An 18,517-nucleotide genomic window follows, 5' to 3' on the forward strand; every position below is an offset into this window, starting at 1 on the left:
CCAGAGTGGAAAGTCTGGAGCCAACGTTAATGCACATAAGGTCCTGATATGCGCCGGCAACCTTTTTTTCTAAAAGTATACTTGTAAAGTGTCCAACAATCACATTTCATCACTGCAGGGTATTGTTGGCTGTGTTACAATGTATACGATGTCACGCGCACGAGAGACGCTCCCAACCCTCGTACTCATCATCAATCCCCCCACAGAGTGGTCGCTCTGCATACCTTCTCCGCCTTGTCTTATCTCTGACACGTTGTTTGGCATCTCAAGTCTCCACCAGCTGGACCCCTTCACTGACAACCTGCTGCCCACAGAGAGGAGGAGTCTTCTGGGGCGTGGAGTGACGAAATTTGGGGACGGGGGTTGGGGGGGGGGGCTGGTTCTCCTCAGGCTTTCTACATTTGTACATGTATTCAGTGAAAATGAACACTAATGGAGTGATTTTGTTTTTTTAACCTATTTAATGGGGAAAAAAATACATATGTTTTTGTAAAGTAAGTCTATTTACATTTAATGGCTTGTTACATAGGTCTTCCTTTGATTTTTTTTTTTCCTTACACGTTTAGGTCAGAGGTTAAGCAGGCAGCTCTTCAGAGGTTCTGTTCCTCCTTAACCCTTCCATGCCAGACTGGGTCAAGGAGGAGGCGGCGGAGGTGGAGAAAATATGAGTTCTCGAGGGGCCTCCAACTCTTTCAAAATGGATTGGATCAGAGCTCTGCTATGACCCCCGGGTGGTTGCAAAGAAGGAGGAAATTTTGGAGCGTGTACATCTTTGTAGGTTGTTCAATTGAGATTTAGATATTCAGAGCCAAAACATACTTCGTACATTAAAATATTCTAAACTATTCGGGATTGCAACCTAGTTCTTGAATGGCATATTGAATTACGGTTCACTTTTTAAAAACTTTGGCCTGGTTAACAATTTGGAGTAACACTTTTTGCAAGTAAATGTCCACGCAAGTACAGATGTAGTCTGTGTGTATGGACGGTTAATCAATCAGTGAAGGACTTTCTCATGCGCACACACAGTGTTTCAACAGTAGATTGATGAGCCTTTGCGATCAAAGAACTTAAGTGGTCCTTATCCTTATCTCTCTCTCTCTCTCTCTCTCTCTCCCTCTCACACACACACACACACACATATACACATCTTTTTCCATATTCTCCTTCCCTCAACGTAATGTGAACGTATTTTGAGAGAATCACATTTCAATGCTGATTTTATCAAGCAAACCTAAAATGCTTGGCTGTATGAAGAGAGAAAAACACAACCACAAGCTTTCGTCTTAGTCGTACATTTTTTTTAAGTCGAAAAATATCATTCCATTTCATCTCATCAAAAAAATTACTGATCGGAACTGGTCCTATGTGACTTTCGTGCTCTCTGTATTAATTTAGAGATCGCGCTCGACACACCATCGATCAAACTATATGGCAACTTCCCTGGGTGTTGAGATGTCATTTTCAAAATGGCAGTGTTCAATAAGTGACTTTACTTTTGGCAATAACATGCTGGATTGATCAAAATTGGGCTTTGGGTAATGTCTTGTTATACAAGCATCTACAGTGCTTAACAAATTTATGGAAGAGCATCCAGCGTTTTGAAGTGCTTTCATTTTCATTGAGCTCTTGATGATTTCCTATTTTTTTATAGAAGTAAGGAATTTAATATGGAATTCATATTCTAACTTGAGCCATCTCACAGGTCAGAAATTAATCATACATGAGATTCCAAATACAGTATTGTACTGAAACATTTTCGATTCTCTTCTGAACCCAAGGACACACCCTGAACTGATTGCCAGTCAAACATCAAAAAATAATTTTGCATTATTTTTTTCTTTCTTTTGTGCGTAAACCCATAAATGTGAATTATTATTACAATGATAATTAGATTTTTACATTCAAATGATTTTGGTAGTTAACAGCCTTGTTAATTTGGGGTAGCTGTGGCTTAATCCTTATATCATCTGTGGCTTAATCATCATCATAATAGTATTAATACTAATAATAATAATAATAGTTTGGATTTATATAGCACCTTTTTAATATGGTTTATTTTCATCATAATCTCTTTTACAGCTCAAATGTTCAAATTACAATCGATTATTGTGTTTGTGTTATTCCTTGTTGGAATAAATGGTCCATCATTCCTGACAAGAATTTAACATTCTTAAATATCAGAGAAAATTGTGGAAGAATACAACAAAAATGAAGGGAGCGATTTTATTTTTAATAGCAGCCAGTGTGAATTATAAGGCTGTGTTCTGATACAAAATTGAACCAAAAGTTTTTGCTTCAATATACGTTGAAACTACCACCCATATATGCAGGAAAAGCTTCTTCTTTTTCAAAGACACCCACAATTTATCTTTATTTCATTCTGGACAAAATTGTTAGTTTGAATGTATCGAGACGCCTTTGTAGGACACTCAGAGACATTTGTGCAATGACCGTCATTAATGAAGCCATTTTGTGTAGAATAAGTGGCCTGAGATGGAGTGTAATTGCCAAAAGTTCATTATGGTTCATCTTTCTTTGCTGATGGTGCTCTTCCGTCTGTCTGTGTGAAGTGCAGGCGGGCAAAGCCCGACTACATCTGTTATTACACTGCAAATACAATTGCCGCGATTATAATCTTTCAGTCCGGCCAGTCAACATCGGAAGCGCATTTAAGCCTGTTGCATGCTATTTGTAAAGATAACATTTTGAGTTGCCTCGCCGCCAAAACAACAAGCAAACATGTTTTTTTTTCTCATATACAGTCCGTATAAAACATCTGCAGCAGCACAATGAAAGTATGACGATGTCTAACAATAAATCCTGGACCAATTGGAATAGAATGCCAGTTGATTAGAATGATACAATCCATCCTTGCTTTAATGTAAAAGCCACACAAACGGACTAATGTTGTTAAGCACAGCACAGTAACAAGACTCGGAGGCAAACTAATTCCCCTCCCAAATGAGAGTTTATGGCTGAAATTGCCTTGAAATCAGCCATGTAGATCTTAATATGAGCATGAGGGCTGTCAAGGAAAAAGAGAGCAAGAGGCACGCGTGTATGCATGTGTGTTGTATCTGAAAGACAAAGGGTCAGAGGTTGAGGGTCAAACTAACAGCAGCCAGGCCAGTTGAGGGTCAGAGGGCTCAGACTAACCTAATGAAAGTTTATCTGCCCTATTGAGCTGCATTATCGTCGTCTCCATTGCTGGACTCTCACTTTATTTTTTTAAATTTTTTATTTCTGTTCTCTTCAGCCATTTTCGCAGCATAGACATCGCAAATATATCCTTGCTCATTTGTAATGGTGGTGAGAGCTCCGGGTTGATGTGTGCAGGTATAATTGCTTGAGCTCCCAACATACTGCGAAGGTCTATGAGTGCCAGTCAAACACGCATAACATTGGAGGTGGGCTCCCTCACTGGGCTACGGTGGGGGTTGTGGGCCGTCATGGAGCCAATGTCCCATCTGATTATGGCCAAAGGACCGGAGAGGCACACTAATCCGCCACACACACACACACACACACAGACAAAGAAAGACAACCAGCGAGACAAAGACAAACCTACTGAGTCAAGAGAGAGAGACACCAAACATGTCGGCCCACATGTCCAGGCAGCGCATAATGATATCATAGCAGCAGGACGTCACTGCGCTGCTTACAATACAGAACAAGTGGGACCGCTAAGGTCAGAGCCACCATCTCTGAATACTCAGATCAGGAGTACTGTTTCTAATTAGAAACCCACATTAAATCGTTTTCCCCCCTATTTCTTTTCTTTATACAACAATAAATACAGTTTCAAAGTGGTTAAAGGAGACCTAGGCATTATTTCCACAATTTAAAACACAATTGTCAAACTCAAGGCCCGGGGGCCATAAGTGGCCCGCCACATCATTTTATGTGGACCGCGAAAGCAAATCAAAAATGGTAACTTTCATGATGCTTGCTAATATGCTTGTTGATATGTCACAGTTTTGAGTGAGTGACTTTTCACCATACACAGCTGAGCAAGTCCAGCTTTGGTTACCATGAGGATCACGAGTTGAAAATTTATGAGAATGTTTGCACTACTCGATCATTATTGCAATATCCTTTGTGACTAGGATGTTAGGAAGTAGCAAACTACGGCTGCAAATGTTGTGCAATTGAAGGTGCTATCAGTAACCACAGTTGAGTCTTTGTGAATTTCGCCCAGAGTGGCTAACCTTTGTCCAATTAGCAGTAAAGCAACTTTATATGCTTCTTCGCTGACTTCCATTTCAGACCCGCAAGGGACAAAAATAATATCTGCACCTCATATGCATTGTGATTTCAAATATATGTAAATAAATAAACCAAGGATTACTGAAAGTGAAAGAGTGCTGCACTAGTTAAGTTGCCGTGGTGACGCTGCCTTGAACAAAGGAACCTTGACAGTAGCCAGCAGGCAGACTAGCATCTTTCTCACTTGTAAAAGGGCATAATCCCATTCAATTGATAGATTGCTGTATATTTTTTGTTGCATAACACAGGGAAGCAGACTGGACGCAGGCATGTGAGGTGAGATGTCACTTTTGCTCAAAATCAATATTTGATTCATTTTATGATGCACATTTTTATTTGTCTTGAATATGTGTTACATTTAACATCAAGAACTGATTGAATTCCAGACATTATTTTAAAAAATGAAGGGAAATGAGGATTTTTTTCCTTTTGTGTTCTTTTATGGCTGCAGTACTGTGGCATGCCCCTGTCTCCCAAAAGTTTGCTATGCAAACGGTCAAGTGGGCGTGGCATCTGTCAAAAAATTTGGTCTGTAGGGCAGGTTTGATTGAGCACTCTGTGCTCTGCCTAGCAACAGGTGATAATCACGTGGGAAACATCTCTTGCTCAACTCTGCAGCTTTCGCATCCAGCAAAAATTTCAATCCACACGTGGTGTTTTACACTATGTCACAAACTGTTATTTTACTTCAAGAAAATATTTCATTTTAAAATGAAAAAGAGTACTCTAATTTACTGGCATGTGTCCTCACGATAAGAGTTGGCGCGCCACTGTTTTGTTTTAATAAAAACATCACTGCACGCATTCATCCCCAAGGTACCATTTCATTGTGAAACATTTACTCATGTGCAAACCAGAAAACAAAATACAGAATAGGATATATTGAGAAAGCCCATGTTGTTCAGTATCGGGAAAAAAGATGATATAAATACTGTATAGTGAAGCATGGCCTGTTTGGCCTCTTATCTGACAGGCTTCTTTTCAGCATGCAACGCACCACTGGAATCGTGTTTTGGGTCATGTTCAGGCATGTTTGCAAACAGGCCAGACAAGACCACTGCTGTGAGACAAACACCAAACACAAACATCAATATACAAACAAATGATTCGTACTCTTCTTGCACTCCACTCCCTTGAGTGCACATGCGGCCTGATTTCACTGCACTCACTCAGCCTGCTGTCAGCCTGCTTTGTTTGCCAGGAGAAGCAACACTGTTTGAGTCCCACTCAGTGCATCTTTGCCTTGGTGGCTCATTATTAAAAGATAGCTGCATGGAGGCGCTGGACTCTTTGTCTGACGATGCATTTGCATTTACACAGACTTCCTCTCAATAACACTTTGCAACACACTGTGAATTATGGATGCTGAAATGTTTATTACCTTTGTGTGTGTGTGTGTGTGTGTGTGTGTGTGTGTGTGTGTGTGTGTGTGTGTGTGTGTGTGTGTGTGTGTGTGTGTGTGTGTGTGTGTGTGTGTGTGTTTGCTTAAATGGAAGAGACAGTCTTATACTGTACTAATGACTGGTCAACAGCAAATTTTAATCAGAGATGGCTTTATCGTATCTCTAAATGTATTTTTGACGTTGATGCCAAAAATGTCTTGACATTTTTTTCTAGCACATCAGGTTTTTGAGATGTATTCATTGTTTTAAGCTAAACCTATTGAAACCTGTGCAACACGGATTTAACCACGCGTTGCAATTCATAGTTATATGATGTTTCAGAAAAAAATACACTTGTCGTTGAATGCAACCCTTAATTCATAAATGGAACTAAATTATATTATTACATTTTTTATGATTATTACGGTGGCCCGGTGGTCCAGTGGTTAGCGCGTCTACCTCATAGTGCAGAGGTACCGGGTTCAGTTCCAGCTCCTGCCTCCCTGTGTGGAGTTTGTATGTTCTCCCCGGGCCCGCGTGGGTTTTCTCCAGGTACTCCGGTTTCCTCCCACATTCCAAAAACATGCATGGCAGGCCGATTGAACACTCTAAATTGCCCCTCAGTGTGAGTGTGAGCGCGGATGGTTGTTTGTCTCTGTGTGCCCTGCGATTGGCTGGCAACCGGTTCAGGGTGTCCCCCGACCACTGCCCCGAAGACAGCTGGGACAGGCTCCTGCACACCGCTTGTGAGAATGAGTAAATCAAAAAATGAATGGATGGATGAATACGTGCGAAAGTTGCAGGAATTTGGAGCGAGTCCCAGTTGATGGTTTTGTCCTGTCAGGGTTGGATCCTCCATCAAATTCTCTCTTATTAGGACAAATTGATTTAATACAGCCGTGTTGGATCTTAGTCGGCAAGGGAAATGGGTTTTCTTTGCTTCTGTCGCCAAAGTGTCTGATCATATGAGTTGCTGTTGGGTCGGTTTGATGGACAAGGAGTGTGATCCAGCACGATCCTTACGAAAAGTGCCTTGAAGTAACTTGGCGCTAGGTGGATAAAATTTAATTGGCTGTTGCCATGGTTGCTAACCAGTAACAGTGTTTGCTATAAACTGCTGCCTTTGGTACAATGTCAGGGGCTGGTCAAATTTTTCAATGGTACGTATACTCCTATGCGCTCTCCCTCTGATCTTTGACAATAAATTATACATGTTGAGCAAGGAAAACTGGTCTTTAGGTTTGTGACGAGAAAGAAAGAGCACTACCTCGGAGACATATTAAGAACTTTACTTTGGATATGTTCAAGAATCTTGACGACATTGTTTCCATCAATATGGTCGACATGTGTGAGCGATTAAAAGGCACTTTTGCGGAAAACTGGAGCAAAATTACCTTCACCAGTAGAGAAAAGAGGGTGAATGTTGCTTTTCAATGCAGTTTGCATCAGCTTACCATAAAAGTGACTTATCATTTCCTCCTTTTTCTTTCCAGCAGTAAAAAAGCTCTCCTGATGTTAACATGGGTGTGATGTCTGCCCCCGTCTCACACCCACACTTGGCCCATCACCTCACACGACATGCTTTTATTATAATAGCATTCCATTCGATGAGTATTAATAAAGTATACTCTGTGAATGTGCATGTATGTGTGAGTGCGTAGTAAGCTATCAAGCTATCCATTCATTAAATATAGATGCAGAGGCATCTCGGTGTGTTTTTATTTTTCCTCTTCATTGCTCTCTGGTCAAGCGTTTCTTATCCCTTCAAAGCGTATTCGGTGTGTGTGTGTGTACATATTTAAATCCTTTTAAATCAGCAGATGCATTTTCCCGGTTGTTCTATGTCGCTTCTGTCTGCATCGCCATTCGCTTCTCACCTGGTAATTATGATGCAAAAAGAACAGCACATAACATTTCCATTATGTGGGCTACTCCCACCTGCCTGTCACCTTGTCTTGTGTGTTACAATCTTGTAACCTGGGCGCACCGTACTTACCCTGAGAGGTGATAACAACAAGTCTCGAAATATATTTTAGATTTAGTCTTATTTGCTGATGAATATAAGACAATTTTTGTGCGCATAGCAGTTTTGATTATTGGTAATTCAAATTTTAGCTTTGTTGTTATCTTTCAAGTGCATCATAATTGATACATCCTGTGAACTGAATCTCATTGGTTTGTGAGGGTATACCTAATGAACGGTCCAGTATATATTTTAAGTAGTACACAATGAAATTGTTATCACAAGTAGTTTATAGCTACATAAAATGGTCTTCTACAACAATGCGTGACACACTCATGCTAAATGTCATTGTGTCAGTCTGATGCGAGCGTGTCTTGTAGCCATGTGCTGTGGTGTGCTTCGGCCAAGGGTGTGATTTTTTTAAGTGTGAATTGTGCTTTAAGTGAAAAAGTCACACGTTTCACATCTGTAACACTTGTCAGTCAGGCCATCAATGCATGCCATCATTATTTAAGTCTCATATGCAACTTCTTGTTTTGTCACATTCTAAAATGTGTAATGATACATGAACTTTTTTTTTAACAGCACAGGATTTGGTAAGTTGAGTTCGAGTGAAATATAACTTTTAAGTTAAATATATTTTACAACTCTTTGAAAATGTTTATTCGGTCTTTATTTAGTCTGGGCGCAAAAGTTTTCTTCAAATGAAAAATGATTAGCGTGCTATCTTTTGTTTTGTTATTTACATGTAAGGGCAGTGCAAATGTAAAATGTAAAAATGTACATGTAAAAAACGACTATTTTTTAAAGGTTTTCTGTTACCCTCTTTAAATTATGTCAAAACATTCTCGTACTTTTTTAAAGCTACTTCAGTTTGTTCTGCTTTTCTTTTGCATGTTGTTAACTGTTGTGTTTGTAAATGCTTATAAGTGAAGTGACCTGATTTTCCTTATCTATGAAATGTGCTCTATGAATAAAACTGCCGTGCCTCGCCGACCCTAATTATTAATGTTGACCCATGATGGTCGTTCTTGAAGTATTAATAATTTGTTTATAGGTTTAAGCACTTATGCTGTTGTTCATAATACCAATGGAATAAAATGTTCAAAATGTATTTTTTAAGTGCATTTTTTGCCCATGTGATCATACTTACCCCGGTGTACGAAAATGAACTAAATATAAAGAGTTAAGCGACTGTCTACAAGTTACCATAGCAACAACCGGCCGGAAGTACCTCAGCGTCAACTCAACGCTTGCCAAAGATTTCGACAAGTGACACCAATGCAAACCAAAGGAACAGAGTCAACCTCTACATTGAAATTGAACACTGCGTGAGTATTCGACATATTTAATTAATCATCTCTGAGCTCCCCCGGGAGGATTATTTCACAGTAAATTTGCACGAAACTGTGAAACTCGGCCAGAGTCCGTGTGAGAGCTATCAATGTTCATTAACCTCTATATTTTATTTTCAAGTGTGAAGTGGAGCATGTCTGAGGGTGAACGCTGCGCGGGGACAGCGAGAAGGTACCGTGACAGGAACGACACTTTCATTGAAATCATGGAGGCTCGCCAGGAGCAGGAACATCTCGTGGCTATACAGGAGCAGCGCTTTCAGGTACGCAATGGAAAACGGCTAAAGTACTTAAGTACCAATACCTGTGCCGAAAAAAAGGCTCTGGTAAAAGTAGAAGGACTGGTTTGGGCTTTTATGCCATTAAATCAACGTGTTCCCAAAGATTTGCTAACATTGTGAGCTGACCCAAAAAAAAATCTCATGGCCGACTGACAGCAACATAAAACTACATAATTCTCTTTATTTTATTTTATTTTTTACGTTATCGTGGGTGAGAAGTGGCATGCGTTAATTGGGGGTGGTGGGAGTGACCTGTCATCTAATTTGGAGGCTGTGGGGGCGTTTGGGTTTTCGTCATATGCTAGCAAGTGATTAGCATTCAACCCCAATGTGAAAGTAATTAATTTCTGGTCAGCAGTGATCAACTATGATTTTTTTTTTTGGTGCAGGGTGTCTGTTTCATCATCATGGTGTTTGAGTGGTTTGGTTCTTGAGCAATAATTTCCAGATCTGCTTGTGCTTTGTTCTGTCAACTAGAGCTGTGTCTTTGACGAAAATCTGGTACATATTTACAATTACAACACGAACGACGTTCATTGTCACTTCCAATTCCCAAAGTAATTGTGTGCCTGATGTTGTGTTCTCAAAGAAGTTGGAGAGTTTGCGACAATGTGGAGATAAGCTGTTAAAGGAGGCGAAGGAGGCCATGGAATTAATCTCAAATTTTGACATTTCTCCAAAGGTACAGTCGAGTTTTACACAAGACCTCATTATGATGCTCAACATGAATGTTCTAAACAAATGTGTTACGTTGTCATCTGGCTGTGATCTCAAATCATGAAGTATATACAGGCACCGTATGGATTCTAAAGGCTGATGACTGACAGGAGCCCAAGAAAATTCCACAGTACTGAAGTAGTGGAACCAAAATGATTTTTGTACAACTCGCCAAATAATTTGAATCTCTAAAAACTGACATTTCTATCCATCCCCAAATACGTACAGTACATTAACTTTTGCTAAACAGTGTTTGAGCGTTTCACCAGATAGCTTTTGACTTTGTTGCATCCATCTAACCTTTATCCGAGCCACTTATTCTCTTGAGGTTCGTGGGCGTGCAGTGAACATTATTTTCATATTATTGAAGAGAACTGGAACATTTTAAATGGATTGCCATTGGCAGTGAAACAGCTCCAGAAAAAAAAATCAATACTTAAGCTTGAGATATACATTTTAGCCTTTCCGACATGAAATTTCAGCCAACATCACATTTACTCTATCTGTGTTTGTGTCACGATAAGGCAGTCTTTAGTGATTCATTATGAAGTAACCAGTGAGAGAGTCTGCCTTGATGATCAGAGTATAAATTTAGAAAAAAGAATTGTCTTCAGTGCCTCATCTTTTTTAAGACGTACATTTCATCAACAGTAAATATGGCAAAACTGTTTCGTTCACAAAACACGCAATGCAATACAAGCAAGTCCATAGGCATGCATTATAATAATCCACGAATGATTGCACAATCCATTGTGGGTTTCTGCTCATTGTCCCCACAAAACAACCAATCTCCGTGTGTAGGAACATGATGCTGCTCAGACGGTGAAAAGGGCAGAACTAGAGAGGAAAGAAGCCAACAAGAAAGAGGTGGAGGTGAAGATGCTGCAGGAGGAGTACACTCAATTGCAGCGCAGAAAACACCAGCTCCTGCATCGCGTGCAAAGAGACGCGGTGTATCGGGACTTCATGCAACAGGTGTTGAAGCTAACACGGGTAAGGCTGACGTGAGAGATAACCTTGATGCACAGCAATGTTGAACTGTTCACACTAGTATAGTACAACACTGTCTATGCTGTCTATATTTGCAAGTAATTGAAATGCTATGAGTATCTCCCGAATGTTTTGCGGTCATAGGTTGTGGCGTATTTGTGGTTTAAACTGAATAGAGGCAATTTGAATCACTTTCTCTGTGACTCTAGCCATTCGCGAAACTTCATCACGAATTGGCTCGGTCCCCCGTACCTGTATAGAGCTCTATATACAAACTATAGTTTACTTTTAGTGTTGTAGTAAAACCGTTAATAGCTTGAAGTAGCATTTCTCAGCACATCTGCTCACAGTTCTGAGGTTCGAATTTCAGTTCTGCAACAATTTTTGACTGGGGAAAGATGTGTACTCGCCTCTCACCCCAAAGTCAACTGAAATAAACTTTGGCATAATTCAATACAATATACACAAAAGTTGCTTTTTTTTTCATATCAGAAAATGTGGCCTGTATGTTTCGTGCTGCCACCAGCGCTGTGAACATTTTATCTGGCCCTTTTGAGAGGATCAGTAAATGCAATTTTGACCCGTGTCATGTTTGTGTCAACAGTTTGAAGATGAAGCATCTCTGGCAGGTCATCTGGAGAATCTTCTTCGCATCAGGGAGCAGCTCTGTGAGAAGCAGAGGTTAGCCGAGGAGCAGGTGGACATGCAGAGGAAAGCCCTGCTGACCTTCAACAGCCAACATCGCTTGATGCTTCTGCAGTGCAGCAACCAGCTGTCAGAGCTGCACCACAAACTGGACAGGGCAGAACCCGAAGTGGAACACTGGGTATTCAAGCTAATCCTGCCAAAGAGGAACTCTACGTGGAATGTTGTATGATGGTTTTGTTATTTTTCTGCTCTTGCCTTCATACAGGAGACAAAGTGGAAACACATTCAAGGCACTGCAGCCAAGGAAACGCTGCTGCTGGGATTGATCAAGATGGCAGCACTCAACCTCTACGAGTTGACGAGCGGCGACGTGGATGGAGAGAAAGGCGTCCCACTGAGTGACACCGACACACAACTGGACAAGGTTTGTACCTTGACAGATGATTGACAGAATCCGAAGTGGGAAATGAGCTCAACACACACAAATACATACACTTCTTTTTGTCTTTTTTTGTAGATCAAGATGTTCATGCAGGACCACAAGGACATTGTAAGACTATATCAAGGTAGCTCACATAGAAACGATGAAGAAAAGAACATTCTTACACTAACACAACATTAAAGGACTGTACCGCTGTTTATGACCTAAATATTATCGGACTGTATTTAAATCATTTGGATCTAAAATGTTAATTTGTGAATTTTCATGAAGCATCCATCATGGTCGATGTTCGATGGAATCACATAGACTTGTTTCATGATCAAAAATGAAGAACAGATTACATACAATTGGTCATCGATATCTTTCTATACGCGTTTCCAGTTTCCAATAAATGTTTACGACAGACACACACACACATATGAACAGCTCAGATTCAAAGAAATTTACATCTCAAAGTACTCTTATTGTCTTATTGTGTTTTTAGAGTCAGATTCTACATTTCAACTTGATTTAGAGTGACCTTCCCCGAGACTTTAGCTTCAAAAAATAATCTTCTCAAAATCACATAATCTGTTGTTCACATACTACTACTGAATTGCGATGAGATTGAAGACAGCCCTCGTTGAAGAGCTGCAGTATACCGGTAAGCAGGAAAAGAAATTCAACATGACATACTGAGGAAGTATTTACAAACACCAATTAATTTTACTGATCGCCTATCCATAGCCAGACGGTTGATGACTCTGAGTGTGCAAGTTGAATACACAGGATCCTCCCTGCATAATTTCAATTTATCACATCAATTTGGTAAGCATTTACTTTTCTTATGATCTCCTTGTAAGAGGAATTTACATATAACTCTCATAATTGAGCAAACCAAGACTTGAAATTACTTGACTATTAAAAACTGCCAAGTATCCAAAATGTGGGAGTATTGCGTCACATATGAAGGATACATCATGAAATAGGAACAGTGTTGGTTCAGAAACAGAAATGTAAATATATTCATTTTTCCCATGACTTTTATTCATATTAAATGACCAAAAAAAAGAGTGGTAACAAACAGACATTTTGAAATGTTACATTTGATAGATAACATGAAAAGATTTTCAGGCTCTCTCTTAATGCTTCCTCAACATCAACCAAGTTCTTTCCTGTGCCTGGAGCGGCTCGTGACTCCCCCATGGCGGATGGTGACATCCAACATACAATGGTATTGAGCAGTCCCATACTGCCATCATGTGATCAAACAAGACAACAGCATTTGGTGGATCCACACTTCTTTCAGTGTGACGAACCCTCAGTAAACAAGGTCAAAAAGGCAAGCTTGGGTAAGTTTGATGTGCAACCTCAAAACCATCCCCCCTTGTACTTTTGTCCATGTTGCCTGTGTAAGTCCTATTGTGAATTATGTTCCCAGGAATAAAAACAGAATTTTAAAAAAATGCAGGGTTGTTTTCCTTACCCACTTTGTGGGTGGCTGTGAATTTTGAGCAGATTAGGTTACTTTTACCCAAGGTGGGGTTCATTATTTTGATCCAGCACATTTGAATTAAAATATTGAAGTTGGTTGCCATTTGTGTGCTGAAGTCGAAGTTACTATTCTTAGACAGCGTTTGTGGTTGCTGGATGGCTCAGCAGGCAACATCATTGATTTGGGACACGGAATCTGGGTTTAACAGGGAATCGGGGTTTAAATGGAAAATGGTCTGCGATTGGCTGGCAACCGATTCAGGGTGTTCCCCGCCTGCTGCCCGAAGACAGCCAGGATAGGCTCTAGCACCCCCCCCCCCCCCCAACCCCAGTGAGGATAAAGCGGTTCGGAAAATGAATGAATGAATGGAAAATGGTTGGGTTGTGTCAGGAATAATATCTGGTGTTAAGACCGCCAAACATATCACGGCATGACTTGTTCTGGTGACTGACCCCTTCCAAGAGAAAGTTCCTGCTTCTTCTTTTGATAGTGTTCATTTTTAACCTCAGCTCCTGATAACTTGATAACGCATTTACTGGTTGGTATAACTGACCAGTATGGGTAGTTTTACAACGTGTTGGATCAAAATCTTGACCCAGCGCTAAATTATCTCCTTCACCCAATCTGGGTTACGTTTGACCCAATGGTTTGAAGAGTGATTCAAAATGTGTACCCCCCCCCCCCCCCCACACACACACACACCAACCGTTCTCCTTTGACAGGAGTCTCTAAACACTAGTAAGAGGCCTACAAATATTCCAAATGCTTAGATACAGATTGCGTACTGTTGTGATGTTTAAATCTAGACTATTTCTTCTTTTTGCCTTTGCCTTTGCCTTTGCCTTTGCCCTTCCCCTTGCCCTTGCCATTCTTTTTGCCTTTACTAGGTGCAATGGGGTTGCTGGCCAAGATCTTGCGAGTACAATAGCCTCTCCACCATGACTGACAGTAAAGAGCTACCTTAAGCTTCAACTCTGCAACTCTTCTCTGTTCCAGTCGACGCTTCTCCATGATGTAGTTGTACTCCTTCTCCAGGTCAGCATAAGGCTTCTCCAGTCTATTACGTTCCCCTTCCTCCCTCTCAACATCCATCTGACATAACTCCAGATCAGCCTGAGGGATGAAGACAGTGAAGTGGATTTGATCAATTCATGATTGGCTTGGGCAAATCCACATCTGCTTTCTCCCTACAAGACATGCATGTCAAGACAACCCCCCCACCCCCCCGTCTTAAATGACACTTTTTACAGATTTGATAGGCTGGATCAAATCAGCAGATATTTAGCATTTTATGCAAAATCGGTGACTGGTTGTAATGTATTCATTTACTGATCGAACCCTGACATTACTTATTGGATCCACACAGTGGATATAAACACACACAGATGAAAGAAACAAGTTGTTCAAATACACTGGACATATTGGTCCAGCTTCCCACTGGATTGGTGATCTGTTTTTTAAACTAGCTGATCAGTGATTGGGTCCAAAATCCTGATTGTGTCAAGCCTAGTGAACAAATGATAGGATTATTTAAAATAGGCACGTGCGTTCTTCAACCTGTTAATTGCCACTACTAGTTAGATTTTGTCATATAATATAACATAAAACGAAGACATTTTCACATTGTGTATTTAGCAATAACACATCAACTTCGTCTTCCTAAATCCGCTAGTTTAATGCTAACGCACCATGCAGAGTACGATGGCCGAAGTACCAAAATTAGCAATGATGTTGTATTTTAACACGTCGCAGCACATGCTGATGGAGCATACAACAATATTCACACATACAATATAAGCTTGAGCCTGGCAAAAGCGGCTCTGTAATATTATGGTGGCTTATTTGAAATGTATTTCTTCTGGTTTTCATCAAATTATTTAGCGAATGTCTGTATGTATTTTATCGCCCTCTTGTGGTTAAAGGGCGCGCTAGAATGAGCAACATAAAGGCCATTAAATTAACCCGATCTACAAACGCTTTCTTTCGTTTTTCTTTAATTTTGTTTGTATGTATTTTTCAATTAAATTCGTTTTAATGGGAAATAATAACTTGACATATGAGCGTCCTGCGTTACGAACAAATTGAACTTGTTAAGGTCACCATTTTTCATTGCGTGTCTTGGTTATTCGATCAAGATCAATACGTATAATTAAGTCTACATGATGTTACTTCGGTACAGTTCACTAACATGGAACAACAAAGTTATTTCAAAAGTTTGTACCTGGTGCTCTTGTATTTCATCATTAAACTTTTGGAGCAAGTATTCAATTTCCATCTCCACATTTTCATTTATCTGTCAAAGAAGGAGAAACATGAGGTTTATTTCTTCCCCGTCACATAAATGATGTAATAAAACAGTCTTAAAATTAAGTGCACCTCTTGGAGTGTTTTCTCCCCTTCTCTGAATTTAAGTGTCGAAGTGTGGATTCGAATGTTGAGTCGGTCTATTTCCTGCTGGATATTGGCTTGCTTCTCTTGAGAAGTCTTGATGAGGGACTGGCACTGTTCGTTAGCGAAAAGCTTCCAGTCAACTACTTCTATCTGGTTCTCCTTAAGACGACGCTCCAAAGTTTCGATGTCATCTTTCTTCTCGGAAATCTAAAAATCCAGTCCAAAAAATGGGAGAGGTCAGACATTTAGTGTTCTGAGTCACAGTATTTTTTTATTGCTACTTCTTGTGAGGGATAACTGTACATTGGGCACACCCTTTTTAAAATAGCATTTTTTTTGTCTTGATGTAAAAACATGTATTTAAACAAGAATGTGACACCCAATATATATGCTGTATATATATTTTTTATATAAATGGACTTGCTAAAACTAATATTTGAGCACCCTTTCACACAAAATGTCCCAAATGTACCAGATTGTGGCCCATCTCTTGTTCACAACCCCCCCCCCCCCCCCCCCAAATCACAGAATAGATTTTCTATTGCATTTGGGTCCAGTAAAACATTATCTTCACCATAATCCTCTCTCTGGAATGACCTCCCACTGAACATTCGGCAAGCCTCCTCGCTGCTCATCTTTAAAGCCCTCCTCAAAACTCACTTGTATTCTTTGGCACTCGACTCGGCATGACTCAGATTTGTTCTTGATTTTACTGCTTGATGCTTTCTACCGCCTTTATTACCGATTCGTCTTACTGTTTATTGTGTATGTTAAATCGCTCCATGTACAGCACTTTGTATGCAGCGATGGCTGTTTGAAAGTGCTCTATAAATACTGTTGACTTGATTTGACTTGACTTGACCAGAAGAATTGAGGACCTACAGTGAAGCCCATTGCACAGCAGAATTATGTTGCTGGATTGTTTTTCATCTGGAAATGCAGCTTTGCTTACAATAGACGGAACTGTGAACTTTACAAATTTCAGTCAATTATGGCCCAGAGGCCTTCAGGTGTCTGCTCAAAGGTTGGAACAGAATAGCACTAGAATCACGCGCAAACATACATGCAGAGTGAACTAAAAATAGCTTAATCAGAAAAAGTATAGATATTTGGAATAGCACAGCCCTAAAAATAGAAAACCATGGGGTGACCCAAAGGGAACATTTTGAGTGGCCAAAGTCAAGATAAGATGTGTGTTTACTTCCATTACATAGAAGATGTGTTTATAGAACTGCTCACCTCAACATCTTTTTGTATGATAGCTGCAGCTGTTTCTTCTAGTTTGACAATGAGTTCCGTGTCAGGTGACACTGTCTCAAGGGCTAACAGTATTTCCTCTTCAGGGGTGGTCTGCAACCTCTCTATCATATGTACATGAAATTTCTTCAGCCCTATAATGAGTGTGCACTCTGTCTCCCCAAGTTCAATGCCAACCTCTGGTCTTAAGCCCGAAATTGCATCAGGGTGGGTCCGGAAAAACCTGAGCAAATTCCTAACGGAGTACTTGAAGTCTCTCTCTAGCTGAGCCTTCCTTTTCCGTCGAGCACTTTCTTCTCCTGCCGGTCTATCTTTTATCTTCTTGAGGTCATTCGATTTTTCCAGCCTTTCCCTTAACGTCTGATGCACATCAAGGATCTTGGTGAACTCCTCTTGTACATCATTAGACGTGCAGACTAATTGTTGGATGGCAGACAGAGATGCTGCAATCTCGATTTGAGCAATGCAGTTCTCCAGTATGTTTGAGATGGTCTGGGCCTCTGGAGAGAGCAGCCTCTGCTGTGGCACCTCATGGGTAAGCACAGCCTCCCAATCGTCATCTTGCTGCAGACCAGGGGATAAGAGCTGAGTGGTGTCCCCCTCTATCACCTCTATCAGCTGAGCTTCAGACATGTCAAAATCACCACTGAGAAAACAATAAGATGTGAGAATAGATAAGTAGTTTACAATTAGATAATTACATCTGTATTGTTGGCTGCTTTACAACTTAAATATCCATTACGAAACGTATGTCATATTTAACATATTTATTTATCCTAAATACTATGTCATGGTTGTGTATACTGTATTGTGACAACGTCCCGGCGTCAGAGCCTTCTAACACAATGTGATGACGTCATGTGACCAACGTTTTTCAAATGCAACTTCGCTACCTTAAAAGAAAACAAACATTGCTATATTTTATTAAACTATCCTCGATTTTTTTAATTCCGTTTATATCTAAAACGTAATAACATTTCATTCTGACCACGTTTACTTTTGGAACTAGTGTAACCCATTCCAGTTTTTTCTCGACTCATATTTCGTCTCGTTCCGAATATTGTTGAAAATCAAAACATCCATAACAACGACAGTTACCAAACGAAAAGATGGAGAAGGTACATTACCACTACATCTTTTGTTGATCGTCAGAAACGCACTCTGACCTTTCGCTGGCAAAAATGTTTACTGTTGCTAAGATACGGTCAAAAACGGTTACTGAATGAACTTATAGGAGTAAAATGTTTATTCAGGCTCCAATTATTAAATTTTTCTTTTGAATCAATCATACTGTATACACACATAGGTACATAAAATACGTATTGTTAACCTTTATTTTGAAAACAAT

The 18,517-nt window shown here is 40.1% G+C and overlaps 2 protein-coding genes across 4 annotated transcripts; one reads left to right on the forward strand and one right to left on the reverse strand.

Moving 5' to 3' along the window:
- Nucleotides 1-8,812: 8,812 nt before the first annotated feature.
- cfap73 (cilia and flagella associated protein 73) lies at nt 8,813-13,094 on the forward strand. Of its 2 annotated transcripts, XM_052069210.1 has the most exons (7): nt 8,814-8,945; nt 9,091-9,232; nt 9,840-9,932; nt 10,769-10,960; nt 11,562-11,783; nt 11,871-12,029; nt 12,123-13,094. In XM_052069210.1, the coding sequence occupies exons 1-7, from the start codon at nt 8,896-8,898 to the stop codon at nt 12,225-12,227; spliced, it is 963 nt and encodes a 320-aa protein (XP_051925170.1). In that variant the 5' UTR covers nt 8,814-8,895; the 3' UTR covers nt 12,228-13,094. The 2 variants fall into 2 exon arrangements, with proteins under 2 accessions (XP_051925171.1, XP_051925170.1); XM_052069211.1 differs by lacking the exon at nt 9,840-9,932 and having other exon boundaries at nt 8,813-8,945.
- Nucleotides 13,095-13,201: 107 nt separating this feature from the next.
- On the reverse strand, nt 13,202-18,503 carry iqcd (IQ motif containing D). 2 transcript variants are annotated; one of them, XM_052069208.1, is made up of 5 exons: nt 18,297-18,503; nt 17,152-17,815; nt 15,898-16,119; nt 15,743-15,814; nt 13,202-14,634 (listed from the first exon to the last, which is right to left on the reverse strand). In XM_052069208.1, exons 2-5 carry the CDS (start codon nt 17,800-17,802, stop codon nt 14,329-14,331), a joined length of 1,251 nt encoding a protein of 416 aa, XP_051925168.1. In that variant the 5' UTR covers nt 17,803-17,815; nt 18,297-18,503; the 3' UTR covers nt 13,202-14,328. The 2 variants fall into 2 exon arrangements, with proteins under 2 accessions (XP_051925168.1, XP_051925169.1); XM_052069209.1 differs by lacking the exon at nt 18,297-18,503 and having other exon boundaries at nt 17,152-18,290.
- Between the last annotated feature and the right edge of the window lie 14 nt (nt 18,504-18,517).

Source organism: Hippocampus zosterae, chromosome 6, assembly GCF_025434085.1.
Source record: "Hippocampus zosterae strain Florida chromosome 6, ASM2543408v3, whole genome shotgun sequence".
Lineage (NCBI taxonomy): Eukaryota > Metazoa > Chordata > Actinopteri > Syngnathiformes > Syngnathidae > Hippocampus > Hippocampus zosterae.